Raw genomic sequence first — 24,399 nt, 5'->3', positions numbered from 1 at the left:
TCAAGACAATACAGTATAGCCTGCATGAACCGATGGCATATTCCTGAAGTAAGCGAAGAGACACAGAATTGTTAGACATATCACGGGATGAGTAATGTAATAGTGACTTAGGGTATTGTTAGGTATGTTTGTATGTATTGGAAAGTAGGCGGAGAACTTAAGGAAGATCTAGACAAGGATGTTACATGCTTCTTCTAATAAATTGAAGATCTTTATCTCAGACATTTTGAAATAAAGGAAAAAGTGAGAGGTTTACTTACATTTGTTCTGGTTACACTGTGTTGCTCTTCTGACAAACTGCTATGGCACGTAAAAGATGTGCCTGACATAATGTCCAAATCAAAAATGTACTTGTTAAGGACAAATATGATTTTGAAAAACATTAAGAGTAAAACAAATTCTCTTAGATACTGTGACCAGAGGACTGCTAAACTGAGGTTGTCTAAATACTACATAGGACACAATTTGAAGATAATGGATTTGGGCAGGTTGTTGTTAGCACAAGTATTGGATTGATTATGATGATTGATAGTGAAAGCAACTAGCTGAACTCCTCCGTGCTTTGTTAAATTTTCATGGCTAGTAATGATAATACCCCTTTTTAAATGATGACAATATATCACACCTTAATTTTAAAGTTAATAGAGCTGACAGAATAAATGAGAGGTCCAAACATGAAACCCAAGAATGTTATTTTTACAGAATCAGAGATTTTCCTACATGGGATCATATTACGGGTCTAAATGTCACTTTTTTTCTGTTACATTCTTTAGATTCATGAGATTTGTCCTCTTTGCTGAATAATTTCTGGGTTTGTATCTATAGCACTGGTGAGATTCTTCTGAGATGATACGCTTTTGTAAATTGTGTGCAGATGGAAATTGACTGGTATGATATAAATGCCATCTCTGTTCCCCAGTGACATTACTCTTTTTCCAGAGTTTATTTTTCCCATGCACAAAACTTCTGTGATGAGCTATTTTCAGCTTTACAGTACTGTTCAGCTTACATAGGAAAAAACAGTCCTCTGAATTTAAAATTCTGGTAGGATGTTTTGGTTTATAGCCCTCTCTTCGGAGTCCTGTAGGAGCATTGAAGATTATTCTTGCTGATTCATTGAGGAATGAGTGTTTCATTAATTTCTGAAAGAAAGGCAGGTCACAACAGGAGAGGAAACTAGAGTTTGGGTCAGAAGTCTTGTAAGGAGGAAATAATTATTATTTCTTCTGAGGTCTTTTTTTTTCTTACCTGTAATTTGAAAATGTTCTGGCTGATAGCTACTGTCGCTTTCTTGCTGCCGTACAACTTAAGGTTATTCCTTTTCACAGAGAGGCAAAAGTGCACTGCAATAGCAAGAACTTCTCTGAGCTGTTTCCTGGCCTGGGAAGCATTGCGTCTGTCAAGTGCAATGCTAATGGCAACAAAGTCAGCATCCTTGTTAGCAAGGTGAGGTGAAGCTCTTCACATACCACCCTAGGGCCTGACCATCAGTTAATAGACTGGTGCAGTTCCAGATGATTACTAAAGACACAACATTAACTTCACAGAAATAAACCTGTATTTTCTATGAACAATATTGTTGGTCTTGAAAGTTTGCATGTAACTAAACACTAAAGTTAAGGTTTTGTACATTTGGTGAGGGGAACAGCCCAGTTTTTTAGTAGCTCAGTAGAAAAGCTGTTTCGTAGCATTTCAAAGAAATCAAAGGCAGACTTGCTAGAATAGAGAAACAGCAAGAAATGTTATGATACGTCTTTCAAAGACTGTTCTTTTGTGATTGCAAGTACATAAAACTGTTGAAAACTGCATGAATCGAATTAGATGAGCATACCACCTGAACTTCAGATTTTTGCTTTTTACCTGTGTGCTTCAGCAACTTTTTTCTCCTTCTCACAGGCAAATGGGAGCATTGATTCCAAGATCTGTTTCTATGATGTTGAAGTGGACAAAGTAACGCTCTTTAATTTCAAGGATGAACAGGGGAATGGTAGAGAGAAGCTTTCTTCTGGACAACGTATTGACAGGTAAGAAGCTTTTATTCTGAAAAATATTACCTGAGGCTTTAAGATAGGAATCTGTCATATGAAAATGAGCAACATCTTGATATTGGTATTTCTCTGTCTGTGTAGGAATTTATACCAATTATTTTTTTCTAAAGATTCAACTAAAACGGATGTATTGTATGCTAACCAATACCGCATCCCTTTCTCTTCCAATATGTGAACTAGGGAGTGTTAAATGAAAGTATGGAAAACAAGCTTAAAATAATCAGGAGGTGGTGGTGCTTCTTCAGAAACTGTGTGTATGAGCTAAGGAACTTCTTTAGCAAAGGAAGTTATAAATGCTGAAGGGAAGGGTTCATGGAGGTATTCAGCAAAGAATAATGCAGTGAGGTAACTACGTGGAAGCCATATCTGGCTCAAGAGGTCTCTGGGGAGTATGTGTGGAGGTATATGACTGGAATCAGGGTCCTGGTCTTAGAATAATTTTGTTAAATATTGGAAACCTTCTCTTCCATGACAAGCTTATGAGATAGGAACTGAAAAAAAAAGACATTCTGGAGTTCCTCCTGAGGTAAAAATAATAATAATAATAATATATATATATATAAAAATGTATATTTTTAAATTTCAAGACAGAATGTTTCATATGGATAAAAACTTCCATGAAACATCCTTTTAGAACCCACAGTTTTCATTTCATTCATACAAGCTGCTCTGCAGTGAATACGTGTATTAGGTTTACGTGGCAAGGTTTTGGTAGCAGGGGGAGTTGTGGAGGAGCTCTGTGAGAAGAATCTAGAAGCTGCCCCATGTTAGAGAAGAGCCAGTTCCAGCTGGCTTCAGAGGCTTGAAGCTGAGCCACTGGGCGATGCTGATTGTGCCTCTGGGAGAGCATATTTAAGAAAGGAAAAAAAAAAAAACCTACTGTTCAAGAGCAGCTGGGGGAAAGGACTAAGAAATTAGAGAAACAACCCTGCAGACCCTTCCTTCACTGACGTTTGTGAGGAAGCATTCAAGCTGCTGGAGCAGAAGTCCCCCTGCAGCCCACGGGTCCCACACGGAGCAGATCTCCACGCTGCAGCCCGTGGAGGAGCCCCCGGTGGAGCAGGTGGATGTGGCCTGGAGGAGGCTGCGGCCCATGGAGAGCCCCCGCAGGAGCAGGCCCCGGGCCGGAGCTGCAGCCCGTGGAGAGGAGCCCACGCAGGAGCCGGGGGCCTGGGGGGAGCTGCCGCCCGTGGGGGACCCGTGCTGGAGCAGTTTGCTCCTGGGGGATGGACCCCGTGGTACGGAGCCGTGTGGGAGCAGGTCTTGAAGAGCTGCTGCCTGTGGGCAGCCCCCGCAGGCTCAGTTCGGGAAGGACGGCATCCCGTGGGAGGGACCCCGCGTGGAGCAGGGGCAGAGAGGGACCAAGAAGGAGCGACGGATGGTGAAATGTTCTGGACTGACTGCAGCCCCCATTGCCTCTTCCCATGTTCCACTCATGGGGAGGAGGTGGAAGAGGGTGCATGGGGGGGAAGTGTTTTTAGTTTGCTTTTAGCTCTCACTGCTGTAGTCTATTATCAGTAGGCAATAAGTTATATTAATCTCCCTTACGCTGAGTCTGTTTTGCCTGTGACAGTAATTGTTGAGCAATCTTCCTGTCTTTATCTCAACCCATGAACTTTTTTCATCCTATTCTTTTCCCTCCTCCTTTGAGGAGGAGTGAGAGTGGTGTGGTGAAGCTGAGCTACCTACCTGTGTGAAACCACCACAATGTATTAGAAATCCTAGTAGCAAGGCACCAAAATGCAGTGAACTAGGATTTCTCATGGAAGTACAGTGGGATATTAGTACAAATTTATCTGGGTTTACAAAGATTTTCCTTACTCTATTTTTCTTGAGAAATAACAACCTTAGAAGAGAAGGTGATTTCATTTTTTCAACAGCTATGTAGGTATTACAGGGGAAAAAAAATAAAGTTGTTATTTTCAGCATTGGAAAACAGGAAAAAAACCACAACCCAGCTCCTTAGTAACTATGGACAGTGCAAATTTTGGGTCTTATATCTTAGTCAGTTAGGCAAACGATGTAATAAGCGTAATGAGAAAGTTGTTTTCAAGTGTAGTATCTCGTGTAGCCCAACAGAGGTCACTACAAACTAGTATTACTATTTCATTGATGCTTAAAGGCTAGGGTAAGTGTCAGCATGAATCTGTTTATCTGTACTTCGTTTTAGAGTATCTTGAAATCAAAATGAGTAAACTCATCAGAGAATAATCAGGAAAACTTCTTCCCCTTCTCTGTTCTCCTGAGGCAGAATCTAAACACTCCCAAATCATACTGTTTTTCAATTCAAGAGTAATTTATTTTGATTTAAATGTCATGGGAAGGACACTACATATTTATACTTTCTATTGATTCTTAATTTGCCTTCCATCTCTACTCCATCCCCTTCAAACACACCCCAAATTCCACCCTTCAGTGTTGACCGCAAAGAAAAAAATGTCTTTTTTAAGATTTGACACCTATTTATAAACATTTTTCAGACTAATCCTAAGTCATTGCTAAAATAGTCAGATTCTGTATGTCTAGATTCTTCACGTGGCCTGCACTAAGTAACATTTAAATGCCTGAAGGAGGCAGTAAGATATTTCTTACTTAAACTGCAGAGGGTGGCTTTCCTAAAGTTGCTGGGGTTGTCCTTGTGCTTATTCTGCTATTTTGTAATGTCTCTGAATTCTTTTAAGAATGCAATATTAGTTTCAAGCACAGTACTGAGAAAAGGGAATGAACAGTGGCATATCTAAAGACTGAGGTCCTCAGCTGCAGGTCATGTTCAGTTGCAACTTCAGTTCCCCTCAGCATTGGGAAGTTCAGCAGTTGAAGGCGTAGATCACTGTATCTAGCTCTCTTTGAACTCTCAGTTCAGAGAGATCTGTTGCCTGAGAATATAAACTATTTTTCCCCCCATCATTTTCATCAGTTTGCTAGTTGTAATCTCTTAGACCACCACTACTACTTAGCTGTATTTGAGTATGAGGCATATGTACTAGAAACTTTACTGCTTATCCAAATGCGTGTCAGTGTACTCAAGCTGTCTTTAACCCAACTGGCTGGGTATCAACAACCACCTTGGGGAAGATTGTAAAAACCTGCAAGAAAATAGAGCTGAGGTAGTCTCAATGTTACAGTAGCTGGTAGTAGTAGTAAAGTTTGAAGTGTGTTCAAATGCTGCTGTAGGACATGTAACCTCAGTGAAGGCATATTTTGAGTGCCTGTTTGCATTTGTGACAGTATCAGCTTTTTTCCTGAAAAGACTTATGTCCTATAGTCTTGTTAGACTTATGCCAAATAAACTGAACGTGGCATTAGTGTATACAAACTCCTAGGAAGTTAGGAAGATGTATATAGTTAATGTTGCAACACAGAGCTAGCAGTCAAGATAACTGATAATCATTTGAAGGTTATCCCTTGGTTAGTCCTTATCTGAAGTTTATACACTGAATGGACTGGAATTATTCTGTCTCCATTTCTATGTTTCTTGTTGGTTTTGATAGGTCTGTTGTGGAGTATCCAGACTTGCACAGTCACATCCCTGTTTGCCATTTCTGGGACAACAGTGAACCAAGACTTTTTGTATGTGAAGCAATTCTTGAACCAGGCCTACAATCTCCAAATCAGAACAAAAACCAGGCTGAGAGCACAGTATGATCTTTTTGATTATTTTTCTTACTGTACGTTTATTCTTCCTATCTGAGTAGTAAATCATTGGTAATTTGTTAACCTGTAGAAGTAGTTGTATATGTTACCTTGTACAAAAATGAGAAGCTTCTATTGATCAGAAGTGATCTAATCAAAGAACTGTCTTCAGTCCAACAGTTCTTCCCTGCTTAACCTGCTAACGTGCTTGTAGCGGCCCTTACCATTTCATCTATAGGAGGAAAAAAGCAAACAAACAAAAAAAAAACGTCCCTTCATAAATACTAGTTTGATTTTAAAAGTCCACGTTGAATTAGTGTGCTGATTTGTACGTGATTTTAGGTCTATCTCTTCCAATTAGAGATAGAAAGCTTTCTTTCTTCTGTTGGATGAACTGACCTTAGAAAAGTCATGGGAAAATCAATGTAGAAAGCAATATTGGGAAGAAAGGAATAAGGGTGGCTCAGAATATCTTGCAAGGGTCTTCCAGCAAAGAACAACACTTCAACACAGTATTCCTGATGTAAAGCAAAAGTGTTTGGTTTCCACATGAAGCTGAAAAATAAAAGGATGTGGAAGGAGTGCAACTAATTTTTTGGCCCTTATTCCACAAAACTTTTAACTGTGGGGTAACTGTTTAAGAAATGAGAAGCCTGATTAACTCGAGTTGGAAATAAATCTTTGTATTTTGACTTGAATGAGTCAGCCTTTAGAGAAATGTTTAAGTGACTAGTATATTCCCTGAGAACTCAAAGCAGTCGATGAGCTGCTGAAGTTATGATGTTGTATTGAAAAGTGTTGAAAACAGCTGGGAGTATTTATTTGAACCTCAGACAGATCTCTGAGAGACTTGTAGAATAGCAGTCTGTGCCCAGGGGCTTCTCTCTTTATGGCTGTTAAAGTTAGTTCCCACTGTGCAGAGGTGGAGTGCCCGTTGCAATAGGAACAGTCTGCAACAAAGAATGATTCATGGGCTACTTAATACAGGGAGGAAGGGTGCACCCTTTCCAGCAGGTGCATGTGTGTGAGTGTGCGACATTACTTTCAAGAGAAGGTTCTACCAAATGAATATGGAAAACAAAATCAAAATGAAAGAAAGGTATTGCACCGGAAAAACAATTCTTTACTTCCTTTTCCAGATGGATGTTTGGATTATGTCATTCTTCAGTAGTGAAGAACACGGCCTTTTGCTTCAGGACAGCTTCCCGTTGCCTTCATTGTACCAGGTTCTTCTGGGTATTGAGGTGCCATATTATTACTTTGCAAAAAAGGTGAGGAAATCTTTCACAATTCCTTCCCCTCCCGTAAGTGCAGACATGTCATTGCTTAGGGGTTCAAATGTAACCAAACTGAGTCTGGGTTAAATAAATCCAATGGCAGTTGCTGCATAAAATGTAGCAGTGACATGAAGTTAATTCTAGTGTGGATGTATTTGACAGCATAGTGAAAGTTACACTGGATTGGTTCTTCCTGGGTATTGCAGACTGGATGTGATGTGCAGGCACAGGAATAGTTACCAGGGATTGCAACTAAAGATGTGTTTTTGGAGAGGGAAAAAAAAAAAAAAAGAAAAATCTTTATGTAGTCACCATTCCTCTTGTAGTTGAGGTGTGTGTCAGACTTAAGTATGCCGTAAGAGGGGACACTTCCTACTAGCTTCGGCAGAAGCAGCCTGCTTCCTGTTGAAATTGAACTTAATCCCCACAGAATACCAGAGTGGGGACTCATCTTGCCCTCTCACTGAATGCCTACTTGCTACAAATACTAGGAATGCATGCTGTAACTTCTTAGAAACTTGACTATGAATCCAAAATTGTTCGTATCTTAAATAATGCTATCTGTACTAGAGAAAATAAAGCCTACTACCTGCAGATTGGTTTTCTGCTTAAGGTCTGACATGAGTTTCTTAGTGCCTGTTAAAATGATGATTTGTACTGCAGCCTACTTGTAGGGGGATCTAATACTCTGTTTATTCTACTAAGGCATTTATTTTTGTGAAATCTTTAGGAACTTAATGAGACTTCTAATCCTCTGAATAACAGAACAATATAATCATGTAAATCTAATTTTATATCATTTCGGAGAAGTGTTAAACAAGGAGAATTTACCTAGATTTTTTTAAAAAATTAAATATATTTAAATTCAGAGCAGCACTTTACAGTTTAGCCCCCTTCCAAAGAACAGGCTGTTGTACTTTTTCTGTGCAGATATAGCTTTTAGAGCTGCCATCTTTTACTTTCCCTTTTCCATCAATTTAAATGGTCAAAGATCTGCTGCATTTTCTAATCTTTTAATGCTTTCCCCATCATGTCTCATGCTATTTTACTTTGATACTACATCTCTTTTTTTTCCTCTCTATGGATTATTGCTGCCATTAGTTATTTTTTCGGAGGGGATTTGTATATAAACCTGTAAGTATCTGTAACTGCATTATTCTGCTCCTCTTCATTCTTTGCTTTTCTCATTTCTCATTTCTATTTCCTTCCTTCAGTAGGATTACTGTATCTTAGTGTCTAAATTAATTGTCATATAGTAATTCATTTTGGAAACGTGTTTTAGTATATGAATAGTTTGCTATAAATATAACAAATCCAGTTGATACAACAAGTCTATCTTGACTGAGTTTCATTCCAGGGTTTCCATTTATTATTATGGCTTCCCTGTCCTGGTTCCAGAAATTCCCCAAACTGTAGTCAAACCCATATGCGCTTTTGGTTTGTCTTTTACTGTATCTATTACTTTCAAAAAATAGTATTTTTGGATTAGCGTCTGTAACTCTTATACTTAGTTTTCTCATCTGTCTAACTATAAGGTTGGTATAGGGTATATGTGAAATTTGGTGTCCTTCGTGACTCAGATTATAATCTTCCACTCTCTGGTTTGTGAAAGCTTCTTTGTTACATTCTAGATAGATTATTCGATATTGATGATTGACTTAACCATTATTCAGACAAAGAATAAAAATCAAGTTGCTTTGGGCTGGCTTTCAATGACTTGAAAGTATTATTGAAGCTTTAGAGGCTCCTGACCTGCCTGTTGTCTGGACAATGCTTTGAATCTGAGGTTTAGTATTCATAAGCTTTACATCACGGCAAGAATAAAAGAACTGGGTCTGTATTGTTAACTTTCAGAACAGCACACTCATTATTGAGAAAAAACTAACCCCAGAGAAGTTTGTCTGAAAACTTCAGAAATCTGGCAACTTAAAATAATAGTTTCTATTACAGTATTAGTTGTTATAATCATGGCTGTCTCTTCTGTGGTATTTTACAAATCTCTAAACTATTTACCACTGAAGTATTGTGATTGTCCATTATGATTCATGATATACTGATTTATTCTGTGACATTCCATGTTCTGGGACATTTTTTAGGAAGTTCTGGAACATAGTGGTTGTAATTGTGTCTGACCATGGTTCTGTAGGAACAGAAAACTTAGACTGTAGTGGAAATCATGTAATTAATATTATTCAGATATATAAAGGAGTAAAATTCCTTGTACTTGATACCTAAATGATAATGTGCTTGTTTTAGCCAGGAGAAACTGAGAAAGGACAAGAGTCAGGCTCAATAAAGGTCTTGCAGATGGCTGCCAGAAGACCCATGAGAGATTTTATTGGATTAGGAGACTGTGATAAGACTACTCAGGATGCCATGCTGAACTTCAGCTTCTATCTGACTGCTGGAGACATGGATGAGGCCTTCAAATCCATCAAGCTGATAAAAAGGTACCATATGCATTTGTGTGCATTTCTTTATGAGTAGAGCTTATTTTCATTACGTTTGTATGAAGTTCTGATCCTCCTAATTTAAACTTTTTGATTTCATTTTCTCTTTCATTTTCAGAAAGGTGAAATATCTTTATCTTAGATACATTTACTGTATACTCATTCTTTGTCTACAACACATTGTAAACTATATCAATCCTTTTTTACGAAATGGGGAGAATGAATAACTTTATAATGTGTCTAGAAAAAATCCCACATTATCACTAGAAGAGAATGAACATTCACAACTTTATTTATAAATCTAAAATAATCACAGTAATACCAAGTATTACACATTTATTGACCACATAGATGATTTTTAAATTTAAATGTACATTATTATAATACGGATATTGCAATATTAGAAGAAATAATATAATGTCTTTTAAATATTCCAATAGTTTAATTTTAAAAAACCCTGCAATTAATCATAGCATGTAGTTTCTAGAAAAGATAGAGCTTTTCCAGAAAGTAATGCAGGCAAATGAATACAAGTTTTAGTTGGTTTTTACAAACCTACTGTTAGAAGAAACTCTTTGTCAGCATTGATGTATTCTATACTGATCATCTAGAACAATACGATTGTTCCGGAGCATCAGTCTCTGCAGAGTGTTGCTAACTTTGAACATGATGCAGAGTAGCAATTGGAGTTGAGTTTCTTATTGCATCAGAAATGAGTTTGAGAATAGAACTCAAGAGCCAGCTTGATTATCACATTTTAAGTGTGGCAGAGTATGATGGAAATAATAGTAAAGAAGAGAAGCAGTGTACTCAGCTGGGAGCAACACAAAAATCCTAAACAATCTGTGACTGTCACAGCTCAGTCCTTCAAATCTGTCGGTAATTGTACTCAGAGGAGCATCTGTAGACAGCTTTTAAACATCAGACATTGTATGTAGTTCCTGTATCTTAAGGATTTTTGCAGAATGGTTTTTGAGCTGTTGGCTTCTCTTCCTGAAAGTTGCATGTGCAAGCCTTGTGAGCCTTTGGGTTTGTCAAGGTCAGGCTAATAAACATCATGTCTAATTCTGAAAGTGCTAATTATTTTCATTTTGCTATTATATGAAGTGATTAGGCAGGTCTTTTACCTGTCCTGTATTTGTCTTATTTTCCAGTTTGGGTGCTTGAGTGGCAGGTAGTCTCCCAATATTCTGTGATTCTCCGAGCATTGTTAGGCAGAGCTGGGTTCCTAACATAGCACTCTAGTCTAGAAATGGCGTGTCAAATGTTAAAGCAAGCTGGGAAGAAATTTATTTGGGCTGAAATACCAGTTCTTAGTAATAATTTCCAGTAAAGTAGATTATTAGTATCTATGATTATTAGGGAGTCCAGGTAGCCACCTTTTGTAGATATTTGCCCACAGTATAACACCAAAGTAGATTTTCAGCACCATGTGTGGCCTGTTTTAGCTGCATATCCATTTAATTTTTAAAGGCATTTCTATCTAGATACAGAAAAAATGTCATAGAATATCCAGAGTTGGAAGGGACCTATGAGGATCATCGAGTCCGACTCCTATAGGATAAACGCAAACCTCTCTCTTAGGATACAAAAGCAGTATCTAATAAAACGGAGGTTAATTCTGCAGTCCCTTACTTTACAATTAGAATGGTTAAAGTTGTGGGTTTTGCTTTGTGCTGTATCTTGAAAGCAGGTGTTGCAGTTGGTGAGAAGTTCCTTGAGGAAGGGTGGGTGAATGGGATAGAAGACTATAAAGAGCCAAGAAATTTAGACAGCTGTTAAAAATCGTCACTTATTCTACAGTGAGTTTTCTGCTTTCTCAGGTTGCCTGTTAACTCCGAAGTGAGTGATTGTTACGGGTCTCCCATAGTTTTTATACCGTTAAGGGAGCAAGATAACTTTATCCAGACAGAAAATGTTAGGTTACCTCTTTTCTGTTGTCTTATTGCATACACTGTCTGCTACAGCTGAACCCTGCTGACATGTAGCTGTGATGCTGTCAGGATTCTGACAATCCAATATTCTGTGCTGTACAGCAGATGAAGAGGGCAATATAATATATATAAAATTATATGTTTTATACATATGTATATAGATGGAGCCCATCCAAATAATAATTGAGGGCCTCTGCCCACAAGAGTGAGCTTTGTGATGTCCTTCAACCCTTACTTTTAAATTATAGCATATATTTATAGAAAACACCAATACAGATCTCCTTGGAGATCTTCCCTGTTTCAAGTCCATGCTTTCAGCATGGTGACTCGACATAGTCATTTTCCAGGCCACGGCGAAACCGAGCCGTCAGGGTACGGCTAATGACAATGACCCGTGGTGCCATGCAGTCCTCACGCCTGTGAAGGATGTTCCATATGAGGATGGCAGCTGCCAGTGTGGCCAAAAGACAGGCTCCGATGTTCAGGTAACAAGACCACGAGAGGTTGGTGTACGGTCCAATGCGGTAGAAAGTCACCAATCCAATAACCAGAACAAAACCTGCAAGAAGTGTGAGAATTTTTTTAACGGGTTACTCCTGAATTCCTGTAGTGGCAAAGCAACACAACCCCAATATTCATGAATCTGTGAAGCCTTTCCCTTCTTATTACAATGTGCTGTATGTGTTCTTCAGCACATGTAAACATGATGGTATATGCGAAGACTAGATACCTAAAAAGCAGTCTTAATGATTAGTTTACACCTGTTGACTCTGGTTTAAATGTCTTACTCCCACCTTATTCCTGCTTTGCTGGAGTTCAAGTTACATCCCCTCCCCCCCAATTCTCTTGTCCTACACAAATATCCTCTTTCTTATTCCTGTTGCCTTCACAGAAAACAGGTATACTAATGATAACGATTTTTTTGTTTGTTTAGAATACAGTGCATTTATTCTCAAATTTTGAAATGTTTATTTAAGGCAAGCCAATACAGTTAAATGCAAAAATGAATAGCAGAATGTGTGTTCACAGAATGGAGGGGAGGAAAGAAGGTGAAATAAATGGGACCTAACGGTCCTAATTTCTCTATGCTGGAGAAGTGTTATGAGGGGATAAACCAGGCTTTCAAGTTCTTTAGAAAAAGACTAATAAAACAGCGAAGATGAAAGATGCAAGTTGGAAGTAAAATACAAACAGGAGGAAAAAAAATCAGTCATCACTCAAATAGGCATGACACTTACTATTTTGAGAGTCATTGTGAAATCTGAATATCCATTATAAATGGATATAACATGAGTATTAATTTGGGAAATGTCTGGCATTGTTGGTGTTCTCATGTCTACCTAGATGGTAGTTTCTAACTCAGTTGCTTGCTACACCTTCTCCTAAAGTAGTGTGGTCCCACAGATGGCATATACCAGAGAAGACTCAAAGTAAGGCATTTCTCCTGAAGGATATATGAGAAAGTAGATTCTTACATTAGGAACAGGTCTTTACTGCTATTTTTCCAATCTATAATAGCATTTGCTGTGAAGGAAGACTAACATACTATGGATGAGTTTTAAGTTGTTAAGTTAGTTTTAAGGACAGCAATTGAGATAATTCCTTGATTTTTATTTTTTTTTTCAGTAAGGTTCTCTGAGGCATCATGAATTCTAGCAGTTATTTAATCGTTCATTTTTAACTAAACTGAACAAGTTTCATATGGGACAATTGTAGCCACACGGAACACAGTTACAGAAATCACTGACTTGTCCAATAATTGTTAGCGCTCCAAGGAGAGTCTGTGGGCTTTTCGGATTCCCTGTGAAAATGTATGAGAACTGGAAAAGAGGAAGCCATTTTAACTTTAGCTGTGTTGGAGATGGGGGCTTAATTAATAATTAACTAATACATGGGTCCTCTAGTATTTGTAAGTATACAAGTTGGAAAGTTGCTTCTTGGTTCCTGTTTGATAAAATACTGAGTTATGGTTGGGGTAGAAAAAATTGTGAAGTGCTTGACAAGCTTAAATCTTTTTTTTTTTTTTCAGTAATAACAGCTGGACAGCATGCTGTGTATCAGATTATGCATGCTTTTTTTTTTTTTTTTAAATCTCGGTTTCTTGAAGCCAGACACATTATCGACATCCTTGGACTGTAGATGGTATATCATCTATCTTTGAAGGTGTCAGTTTTTCTGAATATTCATGGACTTTATCTCATCATGTGAAAGTGGAAGTGTTCTTTCCTTCATGCAGTGAAAATCCTCACTGAAGCTTATATGTTAGGGCATTCACAGAATGCTACTTTTGTATCCGAAGCTACAGTTAGTTGTGCTCTTCCTTTTCTGTGAAGTTTCCTTGAACTGCTTTTGAATTACTAATGACTTTGATGTTTGGTGTTATCTGGGTCTTGTACGACTTTTTCTTTATTGTTAACAGTAATGGTGTATAAGAAGGTAGTGACAGCTGCGAAACAAAACTGTGTGACTCGTGTCCAGTGCAATACATTCAACACTGCGTTCTTCCTCTTGAGTTCAATTTCTCCTTAGGCACGTAGTTGAGGAGACAGGTGAAGATCAGATTCTTTATTTGTGGAACACCAACACCAGTTGCTCTTCTACAGGTTGTAATCCACTTTTCAAAGGGTGATAGGTACCATTTGTCTCATATAAAGACAGGAAGCTGAGAGAAAGGGAGGTTGGTTGTACTTCCTAAGTTGTAGACCTGTTTCTTTTCCTGCTGGTTTAAAATTCTTAGAGGAAGGAGGGTATTGAGGTACAAAACAAAAGACTCATCTTACTGAAGAATCTGCCTGGCGCATGGCAGATGTTTGCCATCAGTTTTCCTCTTGAGTTTTCATTTCAGTTCACGTTTCACAGGGGATTCCCCCAAAAGTTAAGTATTTAAAAACAAAACAAGGTAATGCAAATCATATAGCTTGTCAGATGCACTGGCTAGACTTGAAATAGCTTAATTCACATTCATTTTTAAAGATAGAGTTCAATTTAATACTACTACTTAAGGAGGAAGGAGCTTTGAAGCCACGCTGTGTGCATCAGTGGCCACTTACAAATACCTCTAAGGACCAGTTATACTTGTTAATAACAGTCCACTGTATGCTATCATGCAGTATTTGTCGCATGCTTTCTTGGCAGCAGGAGCTAGGTTCGAGATCACCAGTTACATAGAGTAACCCTGATACGCAGTGTCTTTCAGCTTAATGCCCAGTTACTGATTTGCAACTGCTGCCTTCCCCACTTCAGGTTTACAGGTATTTACTGGTACATCTAAATTAGGGAAATAATGGATGATCAGCACTTCCAGTTTCCTTTCTGGAAGTCACATCTTCTTGTGCAAGCCTGCTGGGAAAAAATGTTAGGGTTCCTGGTGTGTGTGAGCTGTACTCCCTTGGGCACGAGTTTTCCCCATTCTTTGCTCACTTAGTTGAGGCAAGCAGCAGTCTATGCACACTCCTTTATGGTACTACAGAGGTAAATAAATGCTACAGGTATGCTTTCAAGATCTAAACTTTTTTTTTTTCCCCAAACACCTTTTTATTTCTTCCTTATGTATCACTTACAGCAATTGCTGTCCTAAATGACAGCACATCTCTGTGCTAGATGGGCCAACCTCATGAACATCCTTCCATCTGATGGAGAAATTATGCACCAGAAAAAAGGACTAAGGTTTACTTACAGGCCCCCCCAAAAAACTATTTATGCTAGCAAGACTATTTCCCTTCACAGGCCTTTTTCCTCAACCCTAGATCAGCTGGTCAGCCAATGGTGCAACAGGCTTCCTCTTCTCTTGCAGTTTTGTGCCAGTGCCTGAGCAGGAGGGAATTGGGAGATAATCAGTTTCAGAGCTCCCTGACTTGGCAGATATCAGGAGTGAGTCAGTCACTGGGGCTCTTGAGTGAAAAACATAGGATCTGTATTCTAACTTTGCCGCAGGCTAGACAGGAACTGACATTTAAGAGAGAGAAAGCATGACTGAGGTGGGAGAGTTGGAAGCACATTGCTCCAGAGTGTTTCCACAATTAATCAGGGAAAGTAGATTTTTATTTTGTTGGGTCTCTTATATAGCTATATCCAAGGAGTGCTCTGTTTTGCCAGATTGATGGATAAAACCTTACAAATAATTACATGAATACCACGTGATCACAAATCCTAGGGCATTGAAGCAATAGTAACCAGTTTCTGTATTGAAAGAGAATGAAACTGAAGTTTGACTAACATTTTATTTTTACTAACGCAACTACAACCAAGTATTTTCATGGGGTTGTTATCTTCTGCTTTGTGTACTGCCTTCACTGTGCCAGTTATTAGCGTAGCTTTGACAACATTTTAATTTGTTGCCTTGAATATTTCTGAATGTTCACTCAGTGTATCACTTGTGAAAATTTGGTGTAGGTAAAATGGTGCTGGAATTCAGCTCCTATTGGTGGTTGTGTGATTTGGGTATAACACAGTTGTTAATGTAAATGTGCCAATGCAGAATTTGGCACTGTATTGAGAAAGGCTTATTTTTATTGGCAGACTTTTAACCATGCACTAAGAATAGCTTCTCTGTCTCCCTGATTGCAGTGACTAAAGTGATTGCACTGATTTTCACTTCAGATAAATATTCGTAATATTGAACAACAGTGTCTGAATTAAATTTCGATGTTCCAGTAAAATACCTGGAGGAAAAGAGTTATAGCCTTCCCAGACTATTTCCCGTAGGTAACTTCTACTAAAAATAACCAGAAAATTGCTCTACTCGCCATAAATCTTTTTTCTCTTAATTCATGATATACTTTTATTCCCCTCTACAATTGCAGCATCTACTGTGTGATATGATTAAAGACACTTTTTAATCCATTATAATATTTTGTTCTATAAAGTATCTCAGTATTGAAAAAGGGAGGGGAGGAAAAAGTGAGTCATGGATTGCAAAGGACTCTTCCTATTGGAAAGCAGTTAAAATACCTGTTGGAACAGTGTCACTTCTTGGTATTTATTTTAAGAGTTGTAGATAGGAAACATTTCCTTAATACTCAGTTCAGTTATGAGAATATTAATTTTCTTCTAGGTCAATTTAATTTCTGTTGGGTAGCCGTGACAGGACTTCTAGATGCATGCATGGCTGAATTTCCCTGTATTAATTTAATTGGAAAGAAACGTATGTCAATCAGTTTCAGGTCACTTACTGTGTATTGTCTAAAGTCTGCACAGAGGCCAGATCTCTACGAAAAATCCTGATGAGATTACTTAAAGTACTTTATTTTCCCACAGAGCTGCTGTTTATCTCTGGTTGTTTCCCATCGGTAGCAAAACAAGCCTGAACGGGGGGGCTTTTCCGCTGGGGAAGGAAACAGATAACAAATTCACTAGGAAGACTTTTGGTTGGGACAGTATTTGACCGTGTTGGAGGGGGTGGGTTTAGGAGAATGTTGCTTTTTGAACTTACATTTTAGGTCTGTGTACTGAATTTCCTGTTCGACTGTAGCTGGCTGTCAGCCAACTACAGATTTTTAGTATTTTACAAGAACTTTCTTAGTCTCTTTCTACTTGTGATATTTTTTTCCAGACACACCTTGATTTGCATAGATCTTATTACGACACTGATACTGCAGTCTTAGAAATCTCCGTTGCTTTTGGGGGGGATTGGTAGAAAGTCTGTATCAGGAACAGTGTTAATTTGCCTCAGGAAGTACAATCTCATCCCCTAGCTCCCTGCTATGCCAGAGAGCACACAGCAGGCTAATTTATCTGGATGAAAAAGCCAGCTTAGTAGGTCAGTGCAAGAAGGGTTTATAATCCTTTTCTTTACAGCTTGTCCCATAGGATGACTTTCTCTGCCAGGAGGAGGGAGAAGGAAAGCAGAGCAGCCAGCCTGTTGTTCACATTTTACAAACGACCCTTGTGCTGTAAAAACAGTGAACAGGGAGGGGAATGCTTAACTCCCTTCTCTACATACCCAGTGAACTTTTACAGGAATGGTTTAGCTGCTGAGAATTGCAAGCTTAGATAAGCTGCTTGTAGAAGTTCAGTTTTATTTATCAACGTGAGGTAGATTCCCAAAGTTCAATTGCTGTAGGAATCAATGTAAATAATTAATCAGTTAATACCTTTTCCTGACTCAGCTTGGTACAAAAGAGTTGTTAGAGTGTGAGGCAGCTGCAGTGCTTCTGTGATACTTCTGTGCTCTTCGTAGTACCAGCCTGAAAGCTGTAGACGTATGCTCGTTTTGGTTTACAATGTCCCAAGGACTTGAGTAGACTTTGAATTTTTATTTGGATATTGTTGAGTACAATAAAAGCTCCCAAGGATTTTGGTTAAATGTAACATCTCTTAGAATTAAACAAGTTATGAGTAACAGAGCTTCTCAGGGGCAATTATGGTGTTCTTTTGAATTTGTCAGTTCGTCTTTGTAACCTCGTAAGGTTGAGAGACTTTGTTGTAAGAGAATGATTTCTACTTTGTTAGTGGAAATCTTCTAAAGGAGGTGCAGACCACTGTTTAACAAGTGTAGGTCTACTGACAGTGAACTTTCTTTTCTTAGTTACATTTTGGAGATTTCCATAAAAATAATGCCAGTCCTTGAGCTGAACGTAGCAAAGCATTCCCTATGAAGTAGCCATAATTTCTGTCGGTCATCTGTTTAAATAAGGATAAATGTGCAGGCTTGCAGACCAAAAGTTAGCTGCAAAGGCTGTTTGGCACCTGTGAAGCACTGGCAGTTTGAGTCAAGGGAAGTTCTGCTTTTGGTCTAAGTAGATCGTGTGTCAGACACAGGTAAGAGCTCTTGTCACTTGTAGAAAAAAATGGAGAAAAGAAAACTGCAGAGAGAAGCAGTCATTGACAAGTGATCCTCCTAGAAATGTTAGCGATGGTAATTTGTCGTTAAGGATGAGCTGTTTTCATGCATTTTTCAAGAGCTCTGTCCTCTCCATCTTCTGAGGTATCAAAGGATAAACAGGAGTTTAACTTCGGCTCTAGCTAAATGACTCAAGTTGAAACTTCTTAGTAGACATCTTCATAAACAGTAAAATAAATACTTGAGTTGAACTTGCTTCATATGCTTTTTTTTTCTGCATTACTGCATTATTTCTAACAGTCATGAAATGCATTCCTTATACTTGCATATTTATCGGTAATACATTATTACCATATTTCGAGTTAGAACGCGCCCTTGATGTTGAGATGTCACAACAGATTGTCTGCTACTCAAATCTGTATTTAGACATGAAGAACACAGGCGGGCCATTTTCCTGCTGCAGTTGAAGAGTTCAACACAGTTCTTGTGAGGTACTGCCCTTCCTAGTTTGCTGGCTCAGCTGTTCATGTGAACCATCAGTCAAAGTAAGCAGGATAGTCTTCCATATCTAAAGATCTTTCATTTTGCAGGTATATGAAAGCAAGATCACTTTGAGGTTTGCAATCCACATAAAGAACATGCAGGTTTGGTGCTGAGGTAAAATAAGTGAGAAATAACAAAAGCATTTACCACAAATCAAACAATCAAGTTCTTTTTGTTATGACTTTTAGGTTTAATATCATTTATTTGCTTCCTTTTCAGGAAGTGTTAGGCTGGAGCTCCATAGATCTCCTCATAAAACAGTTCTGGCTTGAGGGTTTTGTGAAGGAAAAAGGTGGAAGGAAGTAATACAGAAATCAGGATCACATTGCTATCACAATTATAGTCAGCTATATTCTCCAATGGCTGCTTTGCTCTTCTGTTCTGCACTAAGATTTTCTGGACATCAACAGAGCTAAAGTTGTAATACCCAGGAGGAAAGGAGAAAGTAAATAAGGTAAACTGTTTAAAGTGTTGTTGGTTTTAAGGCTTAATAGCACAGACATAAGAGTGTGTATGAACTCAGGTTTCCTGTGATTTGTTAGGGGTCTAGAGTGAAATACGCTGTCAGATGGAAAACAGCAGGAGAAGTTGCAGTGCAAGGCTTGAAATTCAAAAGAGGTAAAATTGTAATTTATTTGGCTGTAAATGGCAAGCTCAGTAGGAACACAAAATGTTGTAATCTTCAGGATATTAGGTATTAAAGTAATTTAATGCTGAAAAGTAATTGGAAGGAATATTAACCATTATTATTCAGATTTATTCCAGTCTTGGACTTCTAGAAACTAGGATGAGATCTAATGTATCCCAGACCTCCCCACCTGTTTCTAACATTTCCCTCTGAAGTCTAATATTCGCCGTTGTACAAGATAGGAGACTTGGCTAGAATACGTTAGGTCTGATCTAGTCTGGCAGGTTACTACTTGCAGTAATTTAATGTTGTCTGAAGTGCTCTTTATTCCCTGTCCTGTTGGTATGGGTTTCCCTTTACAACGAGTCATCAGCTCATCATCTTATATTCAGCACATTGAGTTTTTAACTGTTCCCTGGAGGAAAAGAAAAAAAAAAATCGAAAAACCTCTAGAGAGAAATTTCTGAGCATTGACACAAAATTCCACATACAGCACTGGTTCCATTTTCACCACGTTGCTTTTCCAAAGCAAACAGTTTGCTTTCCTGTTAACTGGGAGGTGTGAGGTTGTGGAGCTTTGGAGCTGTGCGAATCCCATTGCTCTCCCAGGAGCAACGCTGTTTGCTCTCTTCTTTCCTTCCTCTTTGCTTCCTGGGGCTTTTATCTTCTGTCAGAGGTCTGTCGTTTTTGAATGACTGTCAAACATTTGTGCACGTTGTAGAAGTGAAAAAGCAGGGGAGCCTGGAGTCATCAAAAGCTCTTGTGGGATCAAACATGGTTGATTAGAACTTGTGATAGAGTTTGGAAGATGATACTTAGTACGCTTAGTTTTCTAAAACAGAAAGGACTTCTGTTCAGACTACAGGAAACTGTAATGAAACCCACACATTTGGAAAAGAAAAGAACAGGAGCTGGATGCCTGTTTTAAGTATGTGGCAGGATGACATCTGAAAGTGTAATAAATAGGAATCGCCCAGACAATACTCAAATATTTAATAAGATCCAAGTATGTACGTTCTATGATCTTGAAGGTCTTTGAAAACCTAGATTATTCTGTGATTTTATAATATTGTTCTTCTCACACAAATGATCTGTCTGCACTAAAATATAACCTCATGTACACTATGGCTTTATCCCTTAAAATACCATCCCGTCTCCGTTTTACTCAATGTGTAGGGAAAGTAGGCTTTTTAACAAGACCAAAATTCATTGAATTAAAGTTTGGTGAAAGCAGAGGGTCTTTCACAGAAACTTAATCTGTAGCTGCTTTACTGTTAAATGAGAGGTAGCTTGTTTAAGGAGAGTCAAATCAGCTCTTTGAACCAAGTGGCCTGAATGCTGAATGTGATCAGCCAGAATGCAGAATCCTGAGAAGTGGTGACAGAAGACTGCACTGTAATATAAATGAAGTAGGGTGGAGCTTCACAGTGATTTAACTTGAGCTGTTTCATGAACAAAGTGCTTTTAAATAATCCGTTGTTCTCTTCTGATGCTTTACTGTACTTTGAAAATGGATGGGAGATTACCATCTTGGAATGGAGGCTCAAAAGTGAAGTGTTACCTGTGGCTTACAGGGTAAGAGGCAGTCAACTTTCTTCCACTTCATTAAAAAAAAATCATGGTGTCCTAGTTGTAGCAGCAGTTATTCATCAGAGATACAGAAATGTTGGACTTGCTCACAATTTTCACATTTTGTCTGGTATCAGACAAATAACATATTAACCATTATGTATAAAATGCTGTTGTGCGGGGTAAATCTGAGGGATTTGTTTGATGCGGCTGATTTTTTGGCCAATTTGAGTGGCCTGACATTCCAAAGCACATCTTTCTTTCTGAAAGAGGAAAAAGCCTCTTCTGTCAGTGCAAGCTGTACTCTGAACTGTCTGTCCTGTGAGGACAGACCCTTACTTACTGAGGGCAGTCGCAGTTCACACACCACTGTCCTGGCAAATTAGAGAGCTTTCAAAGAAGTCAACTTTATACTGGGATAAGGGCAGATATTGTGACTACTTTTTTTTTTATTATTTTTTTATTTTTATTTTTTTTCGAAATACCTATCCGTAGAGCTGGTAGTTCTGGATGTCTGTAAGGAGTTTGTTTTAACATAAAATTCTCATTAAGCTAATGAGACGTAAAATTGATGCTGTGTTACTGACTGCAGGGCAGAAAACCATCTGATGACAGCAAAGGAGAGCATGCCATAACTGTAAAGTATGGGGGGAGAGCTAACCACCGAAGTCATTGCATCATTTCTGCAGATGGGAGAGCTTTGATTCGTGCGGCATGACGTCTTTCTTTGTAGCTGTCATGAGCTGCCAGATCCATCTCCTCACACCTTTTGAACACAGACAAGCAGATGAACTTCTTGATTCAACAGCTTCTTCAGCCATTCTCATTAGTGTTTTGCTAATCATTCTGACTCTGGCTTTCTTCCCTTCTCCCCTCCCAGCACTGGGGATTTCAAGGTTCAGCTTGCATAACAGGTAATAGCAGGCATTTCCTTCTCCTGTGTCGGGATATCCTGGCGCCCTTCAGTCTCTCTCTGACTGTGTTTAAAACAGACTTCAGCACAGGAAAAAAAAAAAGTCTAAAATTAGCAGCCTTGATAGAATAAAGGCACAGGGCTGTCCACTGTGCTGTTTGTCAATGAAACAACAAATCTAAACAGGGCCAGAATGCATTTCCTCTGTGAAAAACAGACATGTTGAGTTTGGGGGAGGATGGGAGGGAGGGAAGTGTAAAGCCAGCATTGCACCTGAAGATCAAGGAGAGCTGTGCAAAAGGTATCCAGAATTGTAAAAGTCCATAGTATACATGAGACTGTAGGGAGGCTTTACTATGGTGAGGCTACATATCTGGCTTTTGGTTTTACTGAACTGATGCGTGGGGGTCTTGCTGCACCTGGAATCCGGATCGGATGCTTTGAGAGTTACAGAACCTCTGTTACACCAGTCTTCTCTTATTTGAAATTCAGGTTCATCCTTAACGGGTGGTTATTGCTGTGGGAACCATATTTAAATAACCTGGACTAGCTTCTGGTCTTGCAGCAGGGTAAACTGGGGATCTCAGATTTATATCATTGTAAATATTCAATGGTTTTAAAATTCAATTTTGACTTTTAAAAAGTGTTACTTAATTATAACCTGTTAGTTACATTGATAACAATGTATGTTTTAAATATGATCTTGTAAACAGTCTGAGTGTTACACTCCATTAATGACAGTTTCGTACGTGGATAGTTTATAGGATTGGACTTGGTATAATAAATACTGAGTGACTTTATGTAATAAAGATTCTTGCCACTGCTCTCAATAGGATATTGTGATAAAACCATTTCCTCCTTTCCTCACTCATTTCTGTATAGTCCTTGTCTACGAGAATTACTGTGGGGAGTTTTATTTATGACTGTCACTGTTGCAAGTTGACTCCAACTTTCTTTGCTAGATTGTAAGAGGTAGCTCTATCAAAATCCAGCTGATCATGACTGAGTAGAATTCAGTTACCTGAAAGCAAATAGTAGTGTTTCAGGAAAACTCCTGAAATTTGTTCTGCCATTCTGCTATGTTTTCAAACAGCTGCTTGTTCTGCTAACCTATGGGATTACGCTGCATTGATTTCATTTCTTTTAGGCTTGTGTTCCTGGTTTCAGAGGAAATAATAATGGCTTGCTTTTCTAGGCTGGCAGAAGACTCATTCTGATATTTCCAACATAAAAGCTTCTATTCATGTATTGCAGAATCACATGGGGAGAGCTTTTAAGAGACAATAAGCTTACTTTTAGATTTAGGCCTTTTTGCTATGCTTTATCACTTGAAAGATTTTTGAAGTAAGAAACTCATTTTTTCCTGGATTTAATAGGGATGAAGTGTTTTTTCCATCAGAAAAAAAAAAAGTGTACTTACTGGCAAGCTGGAACACAGCAGCTATGGCTTCCTCCCACCACTGGGTATCCTGTGATATGATGGGTATCTCCACTAGACCCAGGACGAAGATGAGCTGGCCAGCAGTCAGAGCAACAGTAGCAATGAGGTTACAGGCACGCATCATGTCAAACTGCACTAGGGAAACATAAGAAGGAAGTCTAAAGTTAAAATGATTTAAAAAAAAACAAAGGGGGGCAGGGAGGCGGTGTTTAAAATCCTGGCTAAGCAGGTATGTAAAATGTATTCCACAGAAAATGTTTCTCAAATAGTATTCCCCATCCTGGCAATCCCTTACTCTTAACTGCATTTCCTGTGGTCTGATTAGGAACAGATTTTCTTTAGGATGTGTTGAATCTTTTCTTTAGTTAAACGGTACCCTATAACTGTTGCTTCAGAGCAAAACAATCTTATGAAGCAGGTAACTAATTTTGAAGAACAGCCTGCCGAAAGCGTTTGGTTTCTGCCCTGTGAAGATTCTACATGTAATTAGTAGCCAGAATTGTTTAGGGCAGGAACTGTCCTTTTGTTCTGCATTTGTATGGCACTGATTGAAATGGAACCTTTGTTCATGGTTTGGGTTTTCAAGGCTCTAAGACAATCATACCACAGAAAAAAAAAATCTGTAACACTTGAAATTTTTCACCTAGTCCAACTGGATTGTCCTTTAACATTTTGTGGACTACCGCTAACTTATTGCTGGTTTAAGAGATGCTGATAATAGAACTTCATATAGAGAATTCTTAACTTTTCCTTCTTTTAACACTTACAAATCTTTTGGACACACTGCAAAGACCCTTGTATGTTACACCCCCTGTGTAACAAAGGAGAGATTTACAGTGAAAGATGTCAATGCTTGACAGCTCCAAATGAGGTGTTCTTGTGCCATTTACATGTAAAAGAAGTTACATGACTTCATATATTTATACATATTAAATATAAAGAACAAATGCAGAAATAATTATAGACATAAATACCTCGAGTCTTGGATAGAAACCTGATTCAGCTGGGTGCTGAATCGAATATATTCATTGCAAAGTTTGGTACTTTTAGTCAGGCTTTTTTTCCTACTTTTCCTGTTAACCTGGTGGATGTCCTGTTTTCATCCTTTTCCTTCCTCTCTAGCAAAAGGTAGGTATTGTAAATATCATTGTGCCAGTTCAACATCTCTTGCTAATATGTTGT

General features: G+C 38.5%; 2 protein-coding genes across 6 annotated transcripts in view; one reads left to right on the top strand and one right to left on the bottom strand.

Moving 5' to 3' along the window:
- The window catches only part of IFT140 (intraflagellar transport 140), a 76,975-nt gene that overhangs the window by 22,370 nt on the left and 30,206 nt on the right, over positions 1–24,399 (top strand). For all 5 annotated transcript variants that reach the window (XM_083800041.1, XM_083800040.1, XM_083800043.1 and 2 more), the window contains 5 exons: positions 1,329–1,446; positions 1,897–2,024; positions 5,540–5,687; positions 6,821–6,952; positions 9,215–9,408. In XM_083800041.1, the coding sequence (XP_083656167.1) occupies positions 1,329–1,446; positions 1,897–2,024; positions 5,540–5,687; positions 6,821–6,952; positions 9,215–9,408 (720 nt within the window). The remainder of the gene's footprint in view (positions 1–1,328; positions 1,447–1,896; positions 2,025–5,539; positions 5,688–6,820; positions 6,953–9,214; positions 9,409–24,399) is intronic.
- TMEM204 (transmembrane protein 204) overlaps positions 9,679–24,399 on the bottom strand; it is a 29,433-nt gene continuing 14,712 nt past the window's right edge. The window contains exons 2-3 of the mRNA XM_083800048.1: positions 23,197–23,352; positions 9,679–11,901 (exon numbers count right to left, since the gene is read on the bottom strand). Of these exons, the coding sequence (XP_083656174.1) occupies positions 11,657–11,901; positions 23,197–23,352 (401 nt within the window). The 3' untranslated portion in view covers positions 9,679–11,656. The remainder of the gene's footprint in view (positions 11,902–23,196; positions 23,353–24,399) is intronic.

Source organism: Anser anser (assembly GCF_964211835.1).
Source record: "Anser anser genome assembly, chromosome: 15".
Lineage (NCBI taxonomy): Eukaryota > Metazoa > Chordata > Aves > Anseriformes > Anatidae > Anser > Anser anser.
This window is presented reverse-complemented; position numbering and strand designations above follow the sequence as displayed.